Raw genomic sequence first — 24,665 nt, forward strand, 5'->3', positions numbered from 1 at the left:
AATAACAAAGGGAGTCTTATAATTTTTTTCTTATAATTTTTAAAACTGATAAGGATCCTAAATGGCCCCCTCTTCCATTTCAGTAGGATTAGTACTAATACCAGAAACTAAAGTCTAACCTTAGCATTGAGGCATATTTTAATCTACTGGAGAAAACCAGAAAATTGATATCTATCACCCACAGCACAGACAATCCCCAGACTGCATGGAGTTTGGTGTTAGAACGGCTCGTGCAATGATCTAAGAAAATCACTGAAAGGCTCTGCTACCATGTGACCTCAGGATGTACATCTGTGCTCCTCCAAACAGCAGAAGAAACAAAAGCAAATATATAGAGAAGAAACTGACTATGTTTAGGTAGCTTTAAAGTAATAGAATTTTATCAGTCCAAATAAACTATAGTACTTTAATTCTAGACCCAACTTTCAACCTTCCTAGATTCAAGACAAAATCACTTTTATTATTATTATTGTTGTTGTTGTTGTTTTTGCTTTTGAGGTTACTGCAAAACCGACCAAGGTCTTCCCCTGAACTATCTATTTACTGACAAATTTTTGTCAGCTTAATCTTTCAGGTGTCTTATATGATATCAATACTGAATTGCTTTTCCTTAAATTAGTTCATTGGAAAAAGGAGGGCAGTATTTTGAAGATTACCATTTTTTAGAAGTAACCTAAAATTTTTTCCAGCAAAAGCCAATCTCAAAGAATTTCAAATTTTTGTCAAAAAAGATTAAAGCTTGGCTTCAAAGTAAGCAATATTAGGAGATCAAATTGATTTGTTATACAAAAATGATAATTCATGGGATACCTACTATCTCATATCATTCTAATAACTTCATGCCACTGCAGTTCAAGGTAAAGGAACAATGTATTTGCACTGGGAAGTATTTCTAGCCTTATTATGTTCCATACAATTTCACAAACAACTAGTGAACACAAACCGCCACCCTTCACTTAGAAAGTATTTTCAATGGGAGAAATACTGTGTTTGGATTCAATGACCTATATAGGATTTAAACTTACCATTTTCCCTCACTGAGCTGATCTTTCTCCCCAAATTATCATTTCATATTCAAGAAGAGACATACTATTTAATTTAAGCATACTATTTAATCACGACCTTGAAATTTGTTTTTTTTTTGTTTTATTTTGTTTTGTTTTTCTTTTTTAAGCAATTGGTTTCCTCCTGTCAGAGTGTTGGGCTTTTGAAGTTCAACAAAATGTATCTTATTTTTAGTCAAAATCATTTTTTTAAAAATCAAGACTAAAGCCAAAGGGGAAAAAAAATAACTCTCACTTACTTTGCTTTGGCTTCTGCGTCTTCATATGCTTTATTGGAGACATCATCTAGTCCTCCAATCAAATGCTTGAAAGAGCTGTTGGGAAAAACAGAGTGGTCAGGGTAAATTCCCTGCAGAGTCCTTATAACGACAACCTAGTCAATGGTATATTGAAACAATCCTAAAGGAACTAAATAAAAATGAATTCAAATATTCAGTCTAGATACATTGTTAAGAAACACATCAGATAATGATATAACCTCTGAAAGCAGTGACCACTCCCATCTGTTCACCTATTTCCCAACACCTTAGAACTATATCCAGAAAAAGCAGATAATCAAAGAATGGGTGGAAGAAAGTCTGTGACACACAAAATGATATATACCACAAAGTTGATGGGTCAATTCTACTACGGAAATAACAAGATCCACCAATCATGAAATGCTTACTGAATGCACTATCCTTTTAATGCTCATGAATGTATATTAATTCCAATTCTCCAACACATTGTAGAAGATAAGCATTACTAGTGCCACTTAACAAAACTGTACATTAATCTTCCAAGGCAAAATACATATGTAGGAAAAAAATACATATGCAGAAGATAAGAAAAGAACAGAAGACAATTTTAAGGAAGTCAACTCATTTTGGAGGGATCAAAAAACCGACTTTATCATCAACCAGGAACAGTAAGGCAACTCTTTAAACTACTGTATTCAATATCTTGGTATGGACCCAGGACTATGTTCAGACCTACTATATATAATGAAGTCTCATCTATCGTATACCTATAATATAAAATATTACAGGGTCAGCAAAACATGTATACACACAAACATGGATATCACCCTTGAAAATTACTGAATACAACCAGATACAGTAACTCTTGCGTGCATGACATTTTGGCAACCACTGAACTGGACTGAACAGGGGAACAGAAGGAAAGTTTATATTCAAAGTGTCACATAATAATCAGGGCTGTCACTTATATGGCACTTATATGCTAGGTGCTGTTCTATGTGCTTTATATGTAATAACAAGTACTTCTATGGGTACAGCAATCCTCTGAGGATGAGGGTAATAAGGCACCAGAGGTTAAGAAACTGACCTCCAGTCATAACAGCCAGGCAGGGTGAGGGCTGATAGACCCCAGACCCTTAAAACCTACCCTGTGGCTCCTATCCAAATCACAATGCCTTGACACTAACCATCGAATTCCTAGCAATGTCCAGAGTGTGGATGGTGAATGGTCAAATGTATAAGAAATTACATTTTAATTTGAAACCTCTATAATTTTAATGCATGAAAATGGCTTTGTGTATTGTATCAAGTAACAAAATACGCCTGGTCAGGTGCTGAAACATGGGGTATTTGTTGATGTAAAGTTCAATGTTGCTTAACCACTTCAATGCACACCATTCTTTTTAGCTATTGTTTGTTTGGTTTTACTTTATTTAAAGAATATGAATATATGAAGAAGAATGTAACACTTGCTTGGGGACCCAGCCAACAGGAGGTTGGGGAGCCATTACCTCAGGACCTTGGGTAATGATCTCATCTGGGGGACAGGATAGCTGGAATGCTGAGCTAAAACACAAAGTGTTTCTAATACTGTGACACACTGTGTTAATGGACATCAGATAAATGAAGACTGCAGTTGGCCGATGGTCCTTATACAACTTCCAAAGACATATAATGATAAAATAAATGATAAATAACCCCCATAGTTGATTTTCATGTTCAAATAGGATTTTTGCCATTGTTCTTTCCAATAAATAGAATGTCACCATCATGATTTAGAGATAGGTTTACACTGTAAAGTGAAATACAGTATTTATTTTGTTGTGGAAAAAATATGTGGTTGATACCACATCTTTTTTATCCATTCATCTGTCGAAGGACATCTGGGCTCTTTCCGTAGTTTGGTTATTGTGGACATCACTGCTATAAACATTCGGGTGCACATGCCCCTCTGGTTCACTATATTTGTATAATTGGGGTAAATACCCAGTAGTGCAATTGCTGGGACATAGGGTAGCTCTATTTTTAATAGAGAAACCTATTAGAGTTCTACCTAATAGAGGAACCTAATAGAGGAACCTCCATACTGTTTTCCACAGTGGCTGCACCAGTTTACATTCCCACCAACAGTGTAGGAGGGTTCCCCTTTCTCCGCAAGTTTGCCAACACCTGTCATTTCCTGTCTTTTTTAATTTTACCCAATCTGACTGGTATAAAGTGGTATTTCATTGTGGTTTCGATTTCTATTTCCCTGATGACAAGTGATGTTGAGCATTTTTTTTTTTTTCATGTGTCTGTTGGTCATTTGTAGATCTTCTTTGGAGAAATGTCTGTTTATCTCTTCTGCCCATTTCTTGACTAGATTGTTTTTAGGGTATTGAGTTTAATAAGTTCTTTATAGATCTTGGACACCAGCCCTTTATCTGATATGTCATTTGCAAATACCTTCTCCCATTCTGTAGGTTGCCTTTTGGCTTTGTTGACTGTTTCCTTTGCTATGCAAGAGCTTTTTAACTTAATGAAGTCCCAAGAATTCATTTTTTGCTTTTGCTTCCCTTGCCTTTGGAGGTGTTTCTTGCAAAAAGTTGCTATGGAAGAGGGCAAAGGGTTGCTGCCTGTGTTCTCTAGGATTTTGATGGATTCCTGTCTTACACTTTCTCTTCACTTTCTTTCTGTATGGTTTAAGAATGGTCCAGTTTCATAATTCTGCACATGGCTATCCAACATCCCCAGAACCATTTACTGAAGAGATTGTCTCTTTTCCATTGGACATTCTCTCCTGCTTTGTCCAATATTAGTTGACCATAGAGTTGAGGGTCCATTTCTGGGCTCTCTATTCTGTTCCATTGATCTATATGTCTGTTTTTGTGCCAGTACCATACTGTCTTGATGATGACAGCTCTGTAATAGAGCTTGAAGTCAGGCATTGTGATGCCACCAGCTTTGGTTTTCTTTTTAAACATTCCTCTAGCTATTTGGAGTCTTTTCTGGTTCCATACAAATTTTTAGGATGGCTTGTTGCAGCTCTGTGTAAAATGTTGACGGTATTTTCACAGGGATAGCACTGAATGTATAGATTACTCTGGGTAGCACAGATATTTTAACAATATTTATTCTTCTAACTAATGAGTGTGGAATATTTTTCCATTTTTTTTGTTTATCTTCCTCAATTTCTTTCATTAGTATTCTGTCGTTTTTAGAGCACACATCTTTTACCTGTTTGGTTAGGTTTATTCCTAGGTATCTTACAGTTTTGGGTGCAATTGTAAATGGGATTGATTCCTTAATTTCTCTTTCTTCTGTCTCATTGTTAGTATAAAGAAATGCAACAGATTTCTGTGCACTGACTTTAATATCCTGCCATGTTGCTGAATTCCTGTATGAATTATAGTAATTTTGGGGTTGGGTCTTTTGGATTTTCCACATAAAGTATCATGTCGTCTGTGAAGAGACATTCATTGCCAGTTGAATATCTTCCAAACTTGTTCTATGAGGCCAGCATTACTTTGACCCCCAAACCAGACCCCATCAAAAGACAAAGACCCCATCAAAAAGGAGACCTACAGAACAATATCCTTGATTAACATGGATGCCAAAATTCTCACCAAGATTTTGGGTAATAGGATCTAACAGTACATTGAAAGGATGATTCACCAGGACCAAGTGGGATTTATTCCTGGGCTGCAAGGGTTCAACAGTCGCAAATCAGTCAACCTGACACATCACATTAATAAAAGAAAGAACAAGAACCATATGATATTCTCAATAGATGCTGAAAGAGCATCTGACAAACTACAGCATCCTTTCTTGATCAAAACTCTTCACGGTGTACGGATAGAGGTTATATACCTCAATATCATCAAAGCCATCTATGAAAAACCCACAGTGAATATCATTCTCAATGGGGCAAAACCGAGAGCTTCTCCCCTAAGATCAGAACAAGACAGAGAGGCCCACTCTCACCACTGTTTGTTCAATACAGTACTAGAAGTCCTAGCCTCAGCAATCAGACAAAGAAAGAAAGAAAAGAGTTTGAAATTCCTATTTGCAGAGTATACAAATGTAAAACCCTACATCTGGTGAAGATCTACAGAGTTTTACAAGCAGAAACCATCTAATCACAGAAATGAGTTTAAAAGTAAGTTGAGCCTGATTGGAAGTAAAAAACACATTTAGACTGATTATGACCATTTTATATCCATTTTTGTTAAAGCCTGGTCATAGCCAATGGTAAGTATCACATTTAAAAAGTGTGAACAAAAGAAGTATTTCAAGTGTGACTTTTTCATATGTTTTCTTCGGTGTCCTTGATTTAAAATATGAATTCATGTGGTCCTAATGATTCAATATTTCTAAATCTTTTTTTACACTACTGGATTGAAAAAATGAAGGGAATAATATGAACTTGCAAAAGGCCCCTATCTTGATACAATAGGGACTTATTTTTGAAACATATTCCTGATAATTAAGGAAAATGCTTCTCATCTAAAATGTAATCAATTTATTATTATGGTAAAGGTTTTTTTTTTTTTAAGATTTTATTTAAGAGAGAAAGAGCATGCATGCAAGAAGCAGGAGGAGGGGCATAAGGAGAGGGAGAGAATCCTAAGCAGACCCACATGGGGCTGGGTCTTATGAGATCATGACCTGAGCAGTTATCAATAAGATGCTTATCTAACAGAACCACCCACAGGCCCCTCTTGTGGAAAGCTTTCAAAAAACTCAGAAGAAATTCAGAAATCATCATAGTTCTCTAACCACAAATAACGAATTGGAAGATCTTTATGTATTTCTTTTTTTCTATAGGGTTTTACTGCTAAATTTATGGAGTTGTAATCCTAAAGCAGCTAGGATTTAATACTTTGATTTTTTTAATTAATATTCTAGCGTAAGTATAGAGTTTTATTTTCAAACGCTTCCTAAACACCATTTTCATGGATAGATAATAGTTCATTACACGGACACATGTGATAGAATTCTGACCTACCCATCTACACACACATACGCATACATACAGATGAAGGAGGGGTGTGGCACCCATGTACAAAAACATGTGTATTTATACTCTCGATTATGGATTAAACATATGGAATTTCTTTTCAAAATAAAACACCCAGAACTACCATCCTGGCTTTGAAATTGGAACCATAAGTCCTTTGCAAATAATCTTAATTTAGAAAGCAATCCTGGCCAAGCAACATTTTTTGGAAACACAGAACAAAGGTATCCTGCTAATAACCTAGCGGCCTCAAAGAGTAAAGCCAAACATTATGCTTAACTGAAAGCTGAAGAAAACGTGGAATTTTCAAGCCATGTTAAGTTCCAAGTGGCTGTCTCTGTCTGTGTATCTCTGCACTGATCAATGAATAATTTAAGAATCTTGGTAAGTTTATTGATGGCATTACAGAATTTATCCTTCCTGGTGCAAGCATCAGCTAATTAGTGTTGCAATTTTCCCTTTCACAGAAATTCTGCAGGAATGCGTGCCATATGTGTGAAGCTTCATCAAAGAGGCATTTGAAAAGTATTAGTAGAGGTATCTGATGCCTTTTTAAATATTTACTCAAGTCCCACAACATTGCTTGACTACTAAAGGCAAGACTGTCTCTGTTCTAGTCAGAAAGGGATTATAACACAATGTTTTAAAAAACTTTAACAACTGAGGAGCAAAAAATAAAAAAAATATTATTTATCAGTTATAACAGCTATGGGAGACCAGAGGACACACATTGACTTCTGTTTATAAACAAACCTCACAATTCAGGTGTGAGTTACATTTCAGCACTGTTAAATAAAGAAGCCAATTTCACATATACACTAGCCATAATTCTGGAATAAATGAAGGCGACCTTCATGAACAAAAAAGGCCATCATTCCGTGTATTTCGAGAGCAGAACTTACTGTGGCCTGAGGCGGTAAGTGTTAGGCAAGTTTGCTCTTCCTTGGGATGTGAAAGCCAGTTTTCACAAGTCTTGGCAATGTTTAGAGGGGGTGGATGAAACGTTATTAGCTGAGCACACAAAGGTAGAGAGAGAGCAAGTGCAGAATCCCTTTCCTGCTTACTGCTGGTAGGTTATATGTGCTTGCAAGGGAGATGTGAAAGGAAACAGGGCAGAAGGGGTGCAGGAAATAGAAAAGTCTGGAACTGGGAAAGGAAGAAGAAAGGAAGACAGGAAAGAAGAGAGGGAGGGGGAAAGAAATGCTTTCTTCTTCTTGCTTTCTTTTTAAAAAAGATTTATGTATTTGACAGACAGAGATCACAAGTAGGCAGAGAAGCAGGCAGAGAGAGAGAGAGAGAGAGGGAAGCAGGCTCCCCGCTGAGCAGAGAGCCCAATGCAGGGCTTGATCCCAGGACCCTGGGATCATGACCTGAGCCGAAGGCAGAGGCTTAACCCACTGAGCCACCCAGGCGCCCTGTCAGAAATGCTACTTTTACATCAGGAATGGTATTCACAGAAATTTCCCTTCAAAGGTATCAGTTAAAAGGCTATGTTTCCTGTTCTAGGAAATTTGTCTGCTTTAGAACATTAGGGTGACAGTAACTCAGTGGGTAATAATTTCAGTTATTAAGATGCTTTCATTATTAAGCCAAAACATCCTTTTGAAGGGAGCTTATTACTCAGTGGTATGTCTAAAAAGTGTATAATTTTGTTCTTCGGTTGTGATATGATGAGACTTCATCGAGAGAGAAACGGGCTATTATATTATTAGGAAAGCAGTCCAAATGCCAGGGAAGAGCGTTATCATGTTGCTAAAAAGGGACGGCATTTACATTTCACTTCACAGTTTACAAAGCGTTTTCTATTTTAATAAATTATGGATGTATTAAATAACACATATTAATTGAATTTGTCCTCATGATCTTTTCTTCTCTGTTCAACTAAATTGTTTGTTTGGGATCTTGTATAAAAGTACTTAGAACAGATTTTGGTTTTTTTCCAAAATGAAAATAGGGTGGCAGGAAATCTCAAAATTTATTTATAAGTTTCTTTCTTCATAAAGATTGTAAGTCAAAATGAGCCAAAAGTAGTATCTTAAACCAGAAACTACTGCAAATACTTCAAGAATGCTAAGCAAAATGTTTGCCAAGCATTATCTGAACTCTTGACAAAGCTCTCTCTAATTTGGCGGGCATATATGATTATATCCATTAGACTTTCTTATCTTGAATCTTGGCTAACTCCTTAAAAATATATTAAAAGAAAACATAAGATTAGTGTTTCAAACTAGCTAGGACATTTGTTACTTAGCCAAGTCCAAGATACCAGAGGCATCCTTTATTACTTAGATACACTTACTGAGAAAATCTGTTAATTCACTTTGCGGCTTCAAATAAAGGCTGTTGTTACTTTTGTTTGATCATTTTACTTATAATGACTTTAGCCATAATTATCAGCAGTTTATCTTACAAAGTACCATATGAATAGATGTTTCTTTTTTTAAATTTGTTTAATGGATTTTTAAAAAAGATTTATTTATTTATTTGACAGAGAGAGAAAGAGATCACAAGTAGGCAGAGAGGCAGGCAGAGAGAGAGGGGGAAGCAGGCTCCCTGCTGAGCAGAGAGCCCAATGCGGGACTCGATTCCAGGACCTTGAGATCATGACCTGAGCTGAAGGCAGAGGCTTAGCCCACTGAGCCACCCAGGCACCCCTAAATATATGTTTCATTAGAGGGAGAAGGAGCCCAAGTACAATAAAACCAGCCAACACTCCTCTCCTTCCAAATACTCCACCCACCACCCACCTAACCACCCTTCATCCATTCAGACACACAGATGTGTTTGTACCATGCCTACTCTCTACAAGGAATAACTCAAGTTACTGTGGATTATGCAAGAAGATTAAGCTATATCCTTAAGAAATGTATAGCTTTATAGTAGAGATAAGAAACCAGCAATTATAATACAAGGTTGGCAGGGAAGCGTGGTTGAACGCTATCAGAAGGAAGGCTCCAGGCGTCTGAAGGCAAAGTCAGTTGAGACTCAGACTCTTGGTTCCTGCTCAGGTCATGATCTCAGGGTTGAGATATTGAGCCCTGCATTGGTCTGCATACTTAGTGTGGAGTCTGCTTGAGCTTCTCTCTTCCTCTCCCTCTGTTCCTAACTGTCCCCACCAGCTCCGGGCTCATGCTCTCTCTCTCCCTCAAATACATAAATACACCTTAAAAAAAGAAGACAGGCTATAGTATCTATTAAAAAATATTATCTATTTAAGATGAAATAGGATATAATTTCAGAGAAAGCAGTTACACTTTTATGAGCAGTTTCCTTATCAGTTTTTTTTTTATTCTTCACATGTTCATATTGGCAGGAAAAATTACACACACCAAAGTGTTAGACATTTGTCTCTGTCTTTCCTTTGTAACAATAATTTCTTAGCTATCATGGGATTATTCATTAAGAAAAACTGATTACAAATAAAACACATTGAATTTAAACTATTTCTTGATTATTACTATATGCTTTAAAAGAATCAAAAGTTGAAAATGATGATCCAGGAGCCAAAAAAATCAAAAGTTGCCAAAGAAATCTAAAGTTAAGAATTGATTTCAGGAACTCTCCCAATTAATTTACTATGATTTTTGAGAAACAAAAATCCGGGTGGTATTAACCATGTTTGTGTCTCAAATGTCTGTACAGTTAGTCTTCTCCAGGGTAGAATCTGGTTGAGTTGACTAGGTGTCTTATCTATCAATCAACTGACACAGACCAACGTTGAATTTAAGATGTACATTTTTTTTCTTTTCTGATCCCAACAGTCAGATGTTGAAATTTTGAAAGGCACTAAAACATTTTTTAATAGATTTTATTTATTTATTTGACAGAGATTACAAGTAGGCAGAGAGGCAGGCAGAGAGAAAGGGGGAAGCAGGCTCCCTGCTGAGCAGAGAGCCCAATGCGGGCTCGAGATCCCAGGACCCTGAGACCATGACCTGAGTTGAAGGCAGAGGCTTGACCTACTGAACCACCCAGGCACCCTGGCACTACAACATTTTAAGGAATAAAAGATTACTTATAATCTAGAGCCCTGGGTGTAGCATTCATATTCTGTTATGCATTCTTCCAGATATTTTAAATTATGAGTTGGAACTCTATAGGTTTAGCACTTATTTGACTTTGGGCTATGTCTGTGCTTACATAATAACCCACTTAATGGTTAAATGAAAGCAACAACAAAAACACTGTAGGACATCCTTGATTATGTAGAAACAAACTGTATGAACAAAATTTCTCAATCTCATTTATTTGCTTATTTGATAATTTTACTGCTGAAACATTTGCTATGGTTTCTGGATGAAGTTTTTTGTTTGTTTTACTCTTTTAGACTTTTAATCTTTAACTTTTAAGAATATGTTCCACCTTAATAAAGAATTAAATAAATGAAAAACTGTTTTAAAATATGTATTTTGAGATATTCTCTCTAAACCATTATGAGTCTGTAAATATTCTATCTTAATGGGTTCTACAGAAGATTCTTATATGTCTTTATCTAAGCATGACGGATTTCAGGGATCTTTCATAGACCAGCACCTCTCCAAGTATGATTGCTAAACTCTTACTTTGAAGAGATTAGTAGGGAAGTTTGGAAAATTTTTCTAAATTTAGAAAATTTTAGAGTGATTTGACATTGCTGAGACATCCAAGGGAAAGATCAGCAGACTCATATTTTATGAACTGGGCACAGACCTGTTTAATTTTTGCCAAATTTATGAGGTGGGAAACATTTGGTACAAACTGCATGCAGGTCATGCAAAGAAGGGTAATGCTAAATGCGTGATATTTTAAGATGAGTTTGCCAATTGTAGTGCCAAGTGTACAAATTCCACAATCTATTTCATTCATGGATTACATGATGAATGGACAGAACTGAGTCTTTATGAGGGATTAATGAACACAGAACACCACTTCTTCCATTTTAGGGAGAAAATAATAATGACTATCCAGAGTATGTTGAAATTGCCAACTTCCATTTCCAACCAGACACCTCTTTGGAGCCTGGTTTCTCTGTTCTGAGATTATTAAACAAAGCACAAAACAGATTGGATGCTCATCGTTTCCTGTAAGTGGTGTTTCTATCAATCCAGTCTAGGTTAGAAGAGTTAACAAGGAGGAACCAGGAACACGTGGCACATTAAAGATAAATACTGGCACACACGCTGTTCTTTAAAAGTATCCCTATTTCACTTCGAGCAGAAAACTGCTGTGTCACTCACCAATTTTTGTTTTATGACTGCAAATAACTGTAATAACCATCCTCCACCTTAATGCTTATATACACGCTTTCAGTGACAATGCGATCAGCTTCTGTAATTCTTTTCCTTTTATCCAGTGTTATGTTTGTCCTGATATTTTTTTAAAAAAAGATTTTACGTATTTATTTGACAGAAAGAGACACAGCGAGAGAGGGAACACAAGCAGGCGAGTGGGAGAGAGAAAAGCAGGTTTCCCGCCAAACAGGGAGCCTGAGGTAGGGCTCGATCCCAGGACCCTGGGATCATGACCTGAGCCAAAGGCAGATACTGAATGACTGAGCCACTCATGTGCCCTGTTCTGATATTTTTATTGAAACATAATTTTATGTATGTTCAATATAATAGTTTTTAAAAGCAGCCATTTATCTTTTTCCATTTTATTTTTCTAGTAATCCACTGAGATTTTATCTTATGAAAGCATCTGTCTGGAAATTCAAACAAAACTGGTCCTGAGCATACATCTTTGGAGAAGCACTGCCTTAAACCCCTCACCTCTCTCACATCCTCTCTTATACACCCCTTTCTGAGCCCTACCTGATACCCTGTGTTTGTCTTTTTAGAGGACTTACTGCACACTTCTGGATTTAGTAGATTTTTTGGTCAGTCTCCTTCACCAGGTACTGAGCTCTCCAATGCCTTATTTTGTTTTGTTGTTGTTGTTTTTAAACCATGTACTCCTGGTACTAGTGAAGCCCCTGGGCAGAAAATCTTCAATAAATGTTTAATGAAGAAGTCAATTAACTAGTTGTTTTATTTGACCTCTATAGTACTTAAAGGGCTCCCTAGTCCTGGAATTTAATCATCTTCTGTATAATGAACTTTTCTTTCCCAGAAATAGAGAAATACATTAAATTCTATATATTTTCAGAGGGAAGGTACAATGAACATCATATTAAAGAATTTATAGCTACAAATACTAAATATCAATATATTAGCACAACTGCCATGTAAAATATTTATAAAAAGCACAGTTGCATAAATATTAGAATGCATGTCAGCATAATGGGGAGAAATCACTGACTATGCCAGTTCCATCCCCCTGTAACTGGCTATGAAATCTATCATATATGGGAGTAAAGAAAGTCAAAACAAACACATACTCTGGGCACGTGTTGGGTTGCTCCAGTGAGTGTGGAAAGTGGATTGGGAAATGGGAATGTGCTTCCCTGGATCATGAAGCCCTCTCTCCCAGAGGCCCAGGGACCCTACTTGACTGTCCTACCTCAGAAGGTGTCACTAATATGCAAGAGCCTCTGTTTGCCTCTGCATGGCAAGGTTTTCCAGAAAAGAAAACCTTACTCTTTCCAGGACTTACTCTAGAGATCAGGGATCAACAAATGTACACCTGGAGATCCAATCTGGCCTACTGCCTGTCTTATAAATAAAGTTTTTGAAACATGGCCACACTCACTGCTTCATATATTGCCTGTGGCTGCTTCTACATATAATAGCAGAGTCGACTAGTTGTAATGGACAGAGTACGATCTGCATAGCTGAAAATATCTGCTACGTGGCCCTTTACAAGAAAAGTTTGCATATCCCTGTTCTGGATCATACTTTTTCCCTCATCCATCCACCCCATATAAAATCCAACACCAAATCCTGTAATTCTACCTTCAATAATCCTATTCTCTATTTCCTTTGGTTCCAGTCACCATTTTCTCTCTTGAGAATTACTATAATTGCCCTTTCCCTTACATACCAGGCAGGGTCATCTTTTAAACACATAATTTAATCACCTTATATGTAATGGTGAGGTCTCTGCTTTCTGCCCTCTCTGCCTGATCTCTCCAAATGGCTATGCTCCCTCTGACCTCAGAATATGTTGACCTTACATCTACCCCAGGGCCTTTGTCTTCTGCCTGAATCATTCTTTCTCTTGATTTACATGTGACCTTTTCTTTTCTTTTTGAAAAAAAAAATTTTTTTAATTTATATATTTTGAAGAAAGAAAGTGTGAGAAGGGGGAGGAGCAGAGGGAGAGGAAGATGATCTCCAGCAGAATCTGCACTGAGCACAGAGCCTGATGCAGGACTCAATTTCACAACCCTGAGATCATGACCTGAGCCAAAATCAAGAACTGGATGCTTCACCGACTGAGTCACACATCACCTCTTCTTAATGCCATTCAGATATCAGCCCAAGTGTGTCCTCCTAAGATGGGTCTTCTCTCAGTATCCAACAGAAAATTAATACTCTAGAGGGAGAGAGGCAAGATGGCAGAGGAGTAGCAGACTGAAATGACATCAGATCCCAGAAGTTCAGCTAGATAGGTATCAAACCATTCCAAACACCTACAAACTCAACAGGAGATAGAAAAGAATAAGAGCAGCAATTCTAGGAACAGAAAATTGACCTCTTTGTGAAAGGTAGGACATGCAGAGAAGTGAATCCAAAGCCATAGGAAGATAGACTACGGGGCGAGGGGCCGGGTCCCAGCATGTGGCAGAGCAGCAGAGCACAAAATCAGAACTTTTAGAAGTCTTCTCCACTGAGGGACGTTGCTCCAGAGGCTAAGCGGGGGTGGAGCCCTCGTGGGGACAGTGTTGTCTCAGGTCCAGGGGGTCACAGAAAGACCGGCGGTGTCTGAGTGTGGCAGAGCTCCCAGGTATCAGAGTGGGGAAGCCGACTCCACAGATAGAGCTGGCTTCAGCCTGGGGTTACCTTAAACCGTGATCGAAAGTGCAGTTGGACCACTACTCTTCAAGCAGGGACCCCACAAGTGGCAGATCTGGGGAGAGTCACCTCCCTCCTCTGGGAGGACCAGCACAGCAGGAATCTGCTGGGTTTGTAGACTCCAGATGGGGCATGTGCCAGAGACAGAAACACTCCATCACAGGTTGGGTGAGCTCAGACTGAGGCCAGAGACTAGGGAGATGGGAGGCATTGAGAGCTTTTCTCTGAGGGTGCACTGAGGAATGGGGTCCAAGCTCTCAGCTTCTCTAGGCCAGAGATTAGGAGGCCGCTATCTTCATTCCCGTCCCTTAGAGCTTTACGAAAAGCACTCAGGGAACAAAAGCTCCAAGAGTGAACCCAAGCAGATTACTTAGCCTGGCCCCTGGCAAGAGCAGTGCAATTCTGCCTCAAGCAAAGACATTTGAGAATCACCTAACAGGTCCCACCCCCCCAGAAGATTAGCAAGAGTATTCAGCCAAGACCAAGCTCACGGATCAAGGAGAACAGTGGAACACCAGAGCTAGGGGAAAGCGATGCATGGGATTCATGGCGTTTTCCCCATGATCCCTTAGTCCTGCAAAGTTAACATTTTTTTTTATTTTATTTTTTCTTATTCTTTTTTAAAATTTTTCCTCTTTCCTCTTTTAATGTTTTTTAACTAGTTTATCTTAACAATACCTTTCTAAAAAAATCTTTTTAAACCTTCATTGTTAATAGTAAAATTTTATAACTTCATTGTATTCATTGTATTTAACCTTATTTTTTGTATACATATAGTTTTTTTTCCTAAAAAATTTTGGGACACAATTTCTTCTAATCAAAATATACTCTAATCTAGCACATGGCTGTGTTCTAGTCTCCAGCCTGAACATATTCTCTCCTCGTTTTTTTTTTTCTTTTCCAATCAACTTATCTTATCAATTCCTTTTTAGAATTTTTTAAAAAATTTTCATATTTACAGTCATATTCCATCTCTTCATTGTGTTTAACCTTATTTTTGTATATACATAAGATTTTCTTTTTTTTTTTTTTAAATTTTGGGAGGTGGATTCTTCTAAGAGGCCAAAATACACCCCAAATCAAGTGGGTGGCTCTGTTTTATTCACCAGTCTAATATATATATATTTTTTAATTAAAAAAATTTTTTTTGCACTTCTTTTTATCCCTTACTGCTCCCCACAATTTGGGGGTCTCTTCTGAATGGTTAGCACCCATTTTTATGGGGTCTTTGCCACCCTCTTAGTATTTTATTCTCTTATTCTTTATTCTTATCTGGATAAAATGACAAGGTGGAAAAACTCACCGCAAAAAAAGGAACAAGAGGCAGTACAGAAGGCTAGGGACCTAATCAACACGGACACTGGTAATATGTCAGATCTAGAGTTCAGAATGATGATTCTCAAGGTTCTAGCCGGGCTCGAAAAAGTTATGGAAGATATTAGAGAAACCCTGTCTTGAGAAATAAATGCCCTTTCTGGAGAAATAAAAGAACTAAAATTCAACCAAGCTGAAATCAAAAAAGATATTAATGAGGTGCATTCAAAAATGGAGGCTCTTACTTCTAGAATAAATGAGGCAGAAGAGAGAATTAGTGACATAGAAGACCAAAAGATAGAGAATAAAGAAGCTGGGCAAAAGAGAGGCAAACAACTACTGAACCAAGAAAAGAGAATTTGAGAGATAAGTGATACCATAAGACAAAATAATATTAGAATAATTGGGATTCCAGAAGAAGAAAGAGAGAGGGGCAGAAGGTATATTGGAGTTAATTATAGTAGAGATTTTTGTTAATTTGGGGGAAGGAAACAAGCATCAAAATCCAGGAGCCACAGAGAACCCTTCTCAAAATCAATAAAAAGAGGTCCACACCATGTCATCTAACAGTAAAACCTACAAGTCTTAGTAATAAAGAGAACATCCTGAAAGCAGCTTGTGACAAGAAGTCTGTAACATAAAATGGTAGAAATATTAGATTGGCAGCACACTTATTCACAGGGACCTGGCAGGTCAGAAAGGACTGACATGATATATTCAGAGCACTAAATGAGAAAAGTATACAGACAAGAATACTATATCCAGCCAGGCTATCATTGAAAATAGAAGGAGAGATAAAAAGCTTCCAGGACAAACAAAAATTCAAAGAATTTGCAAACACCAAACCAGCCCTACAGGAAATATAGAAAGGGGTCTTCTAAGCACATAGAGAGCCTAAAAGTAGTAGATCAGAAAGGAACAGAGACAATATACAGTTACAATCACCTTACAGGCAATACAGTGGTACTAAGTTCTTATCTTTCAATAGTTACCCTGAATGTAAATGGGCTAAATGCCCCAGTCAAAAGAAACAATGTATCATAATGGATTAAAAAACCAAAACCCATCAATATGCTGTCTACAAAAACTCATTTTGGACTCAAAAACATCTCCAGATTTAAAGTGAGGGTGTAGAAAACAATGTACCATGCTACTAAACATCAAAAAAACAAAACAAAAAAAAAGGTGGGGTGGCAATTGTAACATCAGATAAACTAGATTTTAAGCCAAAGACTATAAAAAGAGATGAGAAAGGACACTATATTATACTTAATGTGTCTGTCCAAGAAGAAGATCTAACAATTTTAAATATTTTACCCCTAACACGGGAACAGACAACCATATAAACCATTTAATAACAAAATCAAAGAAAGACGTCGAGAATAATACAATAATAGTAGGGGACTTTAAAGCCCCCCTCACTGAAATGGACAGATCATCCAAGCAAAAGATCAGCAAGGAAATAAAGGCCTTAAATGACACACTGGACCAGATGGACATCACAGATATATTCAGAACATTCCATCCCAAAGCAACAGAATACACATTCTTCTCTAGTGCACATGGAACATTCTCCAGAACAGATCACATCCTGGGTCACAAATCAGGACTCAACCAGTACTAAAAGACTGGGATCATTCCCTGCATATTTTCAGACCACAATGCTCTAAACTAGAACTCAACCACAAGAGGAAAGTTGGAAAGAACTCAAATACATGGAGACTAAAGAACATCCTACTAAAGAATGAATGGGTCATCTACGGCCATACCACCCTGAACATGCCCGATCACGTCTGATCTCGGAAGCTAAGCAGGGTCGGGCCTGGTTAGTACTTGGATGGAAGAATAAATGGGCCAACCAGGAAATTAAAGAAGAATTGAAAAAAAAAAACCTCATGGAAACAAATGAAAATGAAAACACAACTGTTCAAAATCTTTGGGACACAGCAAAGGTAGTCCTGAGAGGAAAGTATATAGTGATACAAGCCTTTCTCAAGAAATAAGAAAGCCCTCAAGTACACAACCTAAAAAGCTGGAGAAAGAGGAGCAAAGAAAGCCTAAACCCAGCAGGAGAAGAGAAATAATACAGATCAGAGTAGAAATCAATGAAATAGAAACCAAAAGAACAGCAGAACAGATCAATGCAGCAGAACAGATCAACAAAACCAGGATCTGGTTATTTGAAAGAATTAATAAGACTGATAAACCCCTGGCCAAACTTATCAAAAAGAAAAGAGAAAGGACCCAAATTAATAAAATCATGAATGAAAGAGGAGACATCACAACCAACAGCAAAGAAATATAAACAATTATAAGAACATATTATGAGCAACTATACGCCAGCAAATTTGATAATCTGGAAGAAATGGATGCATTCCTAGAGACATATAAACTACCAGAAATGAACCAGGAAGACATAGAAAACCTTAACAGATGCATAAACAGCAAGAAGATTGAAGAAGTCATCAAAAATCTCCCATAAAACAAGAGCCCAGGGCCAGACGGCTTCCCAGGGGGAATACTACCAAACATTTAAAAATGAATTAATACCTATTCTCCTGAAATTGTTCCAAAAAACAGAAATGTATGGAAAACTTTCAAACCCATTTTATGAGGCCAGCATTACCTTGATCCCAGAATCAGACAAACTCCCCACCAAAAAGGAGAATTACAGACCAATATCCTTGATGAATACAGATGCTAAAATTCTCACCAAAATACTAGCCAAAAGAATCCAACAGTATATTAAAAGGATTATTCACCATGACCAAGTCGGATTGATTCCTGGGTAACAAGTTTGGTTCAACATCTGCAAATCAATCAGTGTGATACAATACATTAATAAAAGAAAGAAGAAGAACCATATGATACTCTCAATAGATGCTGAAAAAGCATTTGACAAAGTACAGCATCCTTTCTTGATCAAAACTCTTCAAAGTGTAGGGATAGAGGGTACATAACTCAATATCATCAAAGCCATCTACGAAAAACCCACAGTGAGTATCATTCTCAATGGGAAAAAACTGACAGCTTTTCCCTTAAGGTCAGGAACACAGAAGGGATATCCACTATCACCACTGCTATTCAATGTAGTACTAGAAGTCCTAGCCTCAGCAATCAGACAACAAAAAGAAATTAAAGGCATCTGAATCTGCAAATTGGAGTCAAACTCTCACTCTTTGCAGATGATATCATACTTTATGTGGAAAACCCAAAGACTCCACTCCAAAACTGCTAGAACTCATACAGGAATTCAATAAAGTGCCAGGATATAAAATCAATGCACAGAAATCAGCTGCATTTCTATACACCAACAGTAAGACAGAAAAAATAGAAATTAAAAAGTTGATCCCATTTACAACTGCTCCCTAAAACACAAGATACCTAGGAATAAACCTAACCAAAGAGGCAAAGAATCTTTACTCAAAAAACTATAAAGTACTCATGAAAGAAATTGAGGAAGACACAAAGAACTGGAAACTTGTTCCATGCTAATGGATTGGAAGAACAAATATTGTGAAAATATCTTTGCTACCTAAAGCAATCTACACATTTAATGCAATCCATATCAAAATACCAACCATTTTTTTCAAAGAAATGGAACAAATAATTCTAAAATTTATATGGAACCAGAAAAGACCCCAGATAGTCAGGAGAATGTTGAAAAAGAAAGCCAAAGTTGGTAGCATCACGATGCCTGACTTCAAGCTCTATTACAGAGCTGTAATCATCAAGACAGTATGGTACTGGCACAAAAACAGACACATAGATCAATGTAACAGAATAGAGAGCCCAGAAATAGACCCTCAACTCTATGGTCAACTAATCTTTGACAAAGTAGGGAGGAATATCCAATGGAGAAAAAAACAGTGTCTTCAACAAATGGTGTGGGGAAAATTGGACAGCCACATGCAGAAGAATGAAACTGAACCATTTCCTTACACCATACACAAAAATAGACTCAAAATGGATGAAAGACCTCAGTGTGTGATAGGAATCCATCAAAACTGTCTTCAACCTCAGCCACTGCAAATTCTTCCTAGACAGATCACCCTTTTGCAAGGGCAAAAGTGAACTGTTGGGACTTAATCAATATCAGGAGCTTTTGCACAGCAAAGGAAACAGTCAACAAAACCAAAAGACAACTGGCAGAATGGGAGAAGATATTTGCAAATTACCTACTGATAAAGGGCTACTACCAAAATCTATAAAGACCTTATCAACTCAAAGCCCAAATAACAAATAATCCAATCAAGAAATGAGCAGAGGACATGAACAGACATTTCTGCAAAAAAGACATCCAGATGGCCTACAGATACTTGAAAAAGTGCTCCACATAGTTCAGCATCAGGGAAATACAAATCAAAACCACGAGACACCACCTCACAGCATTCAGAATGGCTAAAATTAATGAGTCAGGAAGCGACAGATGTTGGCGAAGATGTGGAGAAAGGGGAGCCCTCCTACACTGTTGGTGGGAATGCAAGCTGATGCAACCACTCTGGAAAACAGCATGGAGGTTCCTCATAAAGTTGAAAATAGAGCTACTCTACAACCCAGGACAGCTCCTGGGTATTTACCCTAAAGATACAAATGTAGTAATCTGAAGGGGGCACATATACCTGAATGTTTATAGCAGCAATGTCCACAATAGCCAAACTATGGAAAGAACCTCGATGTCCATCAACAGATGAATGGATAAAAAAGATGTGGAAAACTATGCAGCCTTCAAAAGAAATGAAATCTTGCCATTTGCAATGATGTCGATGGAACTAGAAGGTATTATGCTGAAGAAAATAAGTCAATTAGAGAAAGACAATGGTCATATGAGCTCTCTGATATGAGGAATTTGAGAAGCAGGTTGGGGGGTTTGCAGGGTAGGGAAGGAAAAAATGAAACAAAATGGCATCAGGAGGGAGATAAACCATAAGAGATTCTTAATCTTACAAAACAAACTGAGGGTTGCTGGGAAGAAGGGGTGTGTGGAGAGGGTGGTTGGGTTATGGATATTGGGGAGTGTATGTGCTATGGTGAGTGCTTTGAAATGTGTAAGCTTGATGATTCACAGACCTGTACCCCTGGGGCAAATAATAAATTATATGTTAATAAAAATGACTAATTAAAAAAAAGAAAGGAAATACTCTAAACCTTCACTGGCATTACTGAGACACTTTAACACACTTTATTTTAATCCCAGAGTTCATCACTTGCTAAAATTTTGTGCTGTCTTTATCACACTAGAAATAAGTCTCGTGAGATCGAGGACCTAGTCTCTCTTATTTATCAATACTCTGTAGGAACTAGGATATAGCCTGGTATATAATATGAATTTAAAATGAATTAGTGATAGATGGATGGACCATCTATCAATCCATCCATCCATCAATTTACTGTGTGTGACCAGAAGACAGGCAAACAGTTACAGCTTTTGAAGCAAGTGTCATTTAAAATTCATGGTTTATGAGTTGAAAGTCTGTATCTGTCTGCCTTTTTGCACATATACCTGTATGAATAATACATTTTTAGGACAAAGGGTTAGTAAAAATGAACTCCTTGTCTAAATTTTGGTTCCTGATGAAGATATACATTAGTATAAATATGAGTGAGGTGGTTTGAAACACTTAGCAATTTATCATTGAATTACATCTCGGGCATTAAATGAGGGTAATTATTTTAGGCTGCAATGTAATTTATGTCCATGAATCCCAATCTCAATTAAAGTGAAAAAAAAAAAAAAGACTGAAAAACGTAGCACAAACTTCACTGTCAATTAAAAACAGGAGAAATTAGAATCAAATCTAACGTAAAATGCTAAACTAACATATAATCCTAACTGTTACTTACACCATGTTTCTTTCTCAACACAGAAAGCTGAAGCCAGCTGGTTGTTAGCTGCAGCTAGGATTTGGTAGCACATATCTGCTATTTCTGATGTCCTTTCTTCATGGTCAATCCAATTGTTTGAATGTTTATAGCAGCAATGTCCACAATAGCCAAACTACGGAAAGAGCCTAGTTGTTTGTCAGTAGATGCATGGATGAAGATGATGTGGTATCTATGTATGTATGTATGTATACACACACATGCGCACACAATGGAATACTATGCAGCCATCAAAAATGAAATCTTGACATTTGCATGACATGGATGGAACTAGAAGGTATTATGCTAAGCGAAATCAGTCAATCAGAGAAAGCCAATTATCATATGATCTCACCGATATGAGGAATTTGAGAGGTAAGGCAGGGGTCATGGGGGGAAGAGAGGGAAAAATGAAACAAGATGGGATCAGGAGGGAGACAAACCATAAGAGACTCTTAAATCTCAGGAAACAAATTGGGGGCTGCCGTGGGAGGAATGCAGTGGTTGGGTTATGAACATCAGGGAGGGAATACGCTATGGTGAGCACTGTGAATTGTGTAAGACTGATGAGTCACAGACCTGTACCCCTGGGCAAATAATAAATTATATATTAATAAAATAAAAAATAAAAAATAAGAAAAAAATATTTCTTTTTTTTAAGATTTATTTAATTAATTTATTTATTTGAGAGAGACACAGAGAGAACAAACAGGAAGGACAGTTACAGAGAGGATCTCAAGCAGACTCTGTGCTGAATGCAGAGCCTGACACAGGGCTCCATCTCCTGACTCTGAGAACATGACCTGAGCAGAAAGCAAGAGTTGGAAGCTTAACTGACTGTGCCACCCAGGTGCCCCAGAAATATTTTTTTTATTATAACAGATTATCTTATTTCTCGTATTGCATGTTTTCTATAGCAGTTCCAAATAGAAAGCAGAGGAGTTGGCTAGGGCTACCAGAAGCCACCGCTACATATGGGTGGCTTAAGCAACGGAAAAGTACTTTTTCACAGTTTCGTGGGGCTGGGGCTCCAAGATCGAGGTGTTGGCAGGGATGGTTTCTGGTGAAGCCTTTCTTCCTGATCTACAGATAGTGCCTTCTCACTGGGTCCTTGGGGGCCTTCCCTGTGTGTGTGCACCCTCTGACCTCTACCTCTTACCATGGAGACTCCAGTCCTCTGAGATGAGGGTCCCACCCTCTGAAGACGTTTGACTTCCATTATCTCAGAAAGGCCCCCTCCCCAAATGCAGTCACACTGTGGGGCGAGGATCTGGGGAAAGACAATTCGGTTCATGAAGAATTATTAAGGGCAATTGAAAATATCCATCTTCTTATGTGTCTGGGCTATTTAAGAACAATTCCATTTGTAATTTTTGAGAGGTGCATAAAACATTCATTTCTTGGTCTCCATTTCTTTTCCTGGACCTGAAGTATGGTGAAATGATCACCGTATTTCTCCCCCAGAGATGTGACCCAGCATCTTTAACCCCCGCTTTGGTTCTCCCTGACCACAAACCCTCATCTCTCTCCCCAAGACTCTGCCTCCACCAATCACGACATTTCTTATCACTTCACTGTCCCCCTTGAGAATTGTCCTACCTCTCACCCTATGAGAACTCCCCAGCCCTAAGACACAACACTAACCTTTGTGACCAAATGGCCAGCTCGAATGAACTAGCTCTCTCAGTGCCATTTTTCATGGAATTCTCAACCTGCATCCACCTGCCATTCTGGTCCCATTTTTCTTTCCCTCGTATTACAGCTCCCCGCTCAGGGTTATTGCTAATCTGCTAACTGGGAATCCCAGTGGTCTCCTTCCGGTCCCATGCTCAGTGACCTGCCGGAGCTCCATGGCCCTGCTGACCAGCTGCTCCAGGCACAGCCCAGAAACAGGATCCATGACAACACACCCAAATGCACTGTATTTTCCCCTGATGTGTCATTTTGGATCTTCCTCTTTCTCCACGCTATGTCTCAGCATGTGCCACCCATCCTTCTCCCGCCACCATCACCCAACCTTCATCCTCTGTCTTCCCCTCCTGTGTCATGGATTCTTATTTTTCTGAAACAGTTACTGCTTAGAGGTTCAGTCTTATTTTTCTCCTGCATTATCTCATGGAAACCTCCCCATGACTCAATGAGGGAAGTACCACAATCCCTATTTTATAGAAGGTTTACAGCAAGTTTCTATAGTCTCAGTATTTCTGACCTTTGGGATCAGATCCTTCTCTGCTGTAGGTATGTCTGGCACCACCGCATGACACCTACCAGCATCCTTCTCCTCTGCCCCCTGGATCTCCTCAGAAAGCCCGCTTGTAACAATTAATGGATGTCTTCAGACATTGTCAAGGTCTCCCGGTTGGGAGCAAAAAGCAGGGGATAAGGCTTAGGGGGTTAGGTAACTTGCCTGAGACCACAGAGCTAGAAGCAGCTGATCTGGGATTCGGTAGTGTGATTGGCACTGGACCCTAGCTCTTACACAACACTCTCATTATGCTCTCCCTAAGCTCTTCCAGAAAATATAATTTACTCTGAAGTCTTCAGCTGGCATCCCAGTGCCAGTTAGGATCCCAGGCCAATGGCTGCCACCTATGCAAACTCTTTCTCTTTCTTTCTTTCTTCTTTTCTTTTCTTTTCTTTGACAGACAGAGATCACAATTAGGCAGAGAGGCAGGCAGAGAGAGAGGGGGAAGCAGGCTCCCTGCTGAGCAGAGAGCCTGATGCAGGGCTCAACCCCAGGACCCCAAGATCATGACCTGAGCTGAAGGCAGAGGCTTAACCCACTGAGCCATCCAGGCACCCTGCAAATTCTCCATCCTTGAACATTGCAGGTCCATACTGAAATGCATCTCTGTGCTCTGGGTCACCAGCCTCTCTCACAAGTCACCTCAAACTCAACTCAGTCATCATTGCATGACTCACCTTCCACCCAGACTCACTGCTGTCTAAACTGCCTCCTTCACGCAAGTATCTTTCAACCAGCCATGCAGGCCAGACATCTTGAGGTTGCGTATGACTCTTCACTTTCACCCAAGCTGATCATCAAGTCTATCTTTGCGATCTCTCCTGACTTTGTTCCTCCTTGTCAGCTCTCCTATTGCTGCCTTGTTCAGATGATCAATGCTCTGCCTCATCTAGGAAACACCATACTTGGTTTCTCTGCCCCAATTTCTCCCGCTCTCCTCTTTCAAAAAGATTCCCTTGATGGATTCTAGCTTGCCAATGGACCCTTGATTTGTTGGCATAAAAGTAGCAG

At 38.4% G+C, this 24,665-nt stretch overlaps 1 protein-coding gene across 3 annotated transcripts in view; it reads right to left on the reverse strand.

The window, feature by feature from the left end:
• PRKG1 (protein kinase cGMP-dependent 1) overlaps nucleotides 1–24,665 on the reverse strand; it is a 1,258,123-nt gene that overhangs the window by 116,106 nt on the left and 1,117,352 nt on the right. For all 3 annotated transcript variants that reach the window (XM_004764104.3, XM_004764102.3, XM_013062254.2), the window contains one exon: nucleotides 1,304–1,378. In XM_004764104.3, coding sequence (XP_004764161.1) covers nucleotides 1,304–1,378 — 75 coding nt within the window. The remainder of the gene's footprint in view (nucleotides 1–1,303; nucleotides 1,379–24,665) is intronic.

Source organism: Mustela putorius, unplaced genomic scaffold (assembly GCF_011764305.1).
Source record: "Mustela putorius furo isolate JIRA1106 unplaced genomic scaffold, ASM1176430v1.1 tig00000577_pilon_pilon_pilon, whole genome shotgun sequence".
In the NCBI taxonomy this organism is placed as follows: Eukaryota; Metazoa; Chordata; class Mammalia; order Carnivora; family Mustelidae; genus Mustela; species Mustela putorius.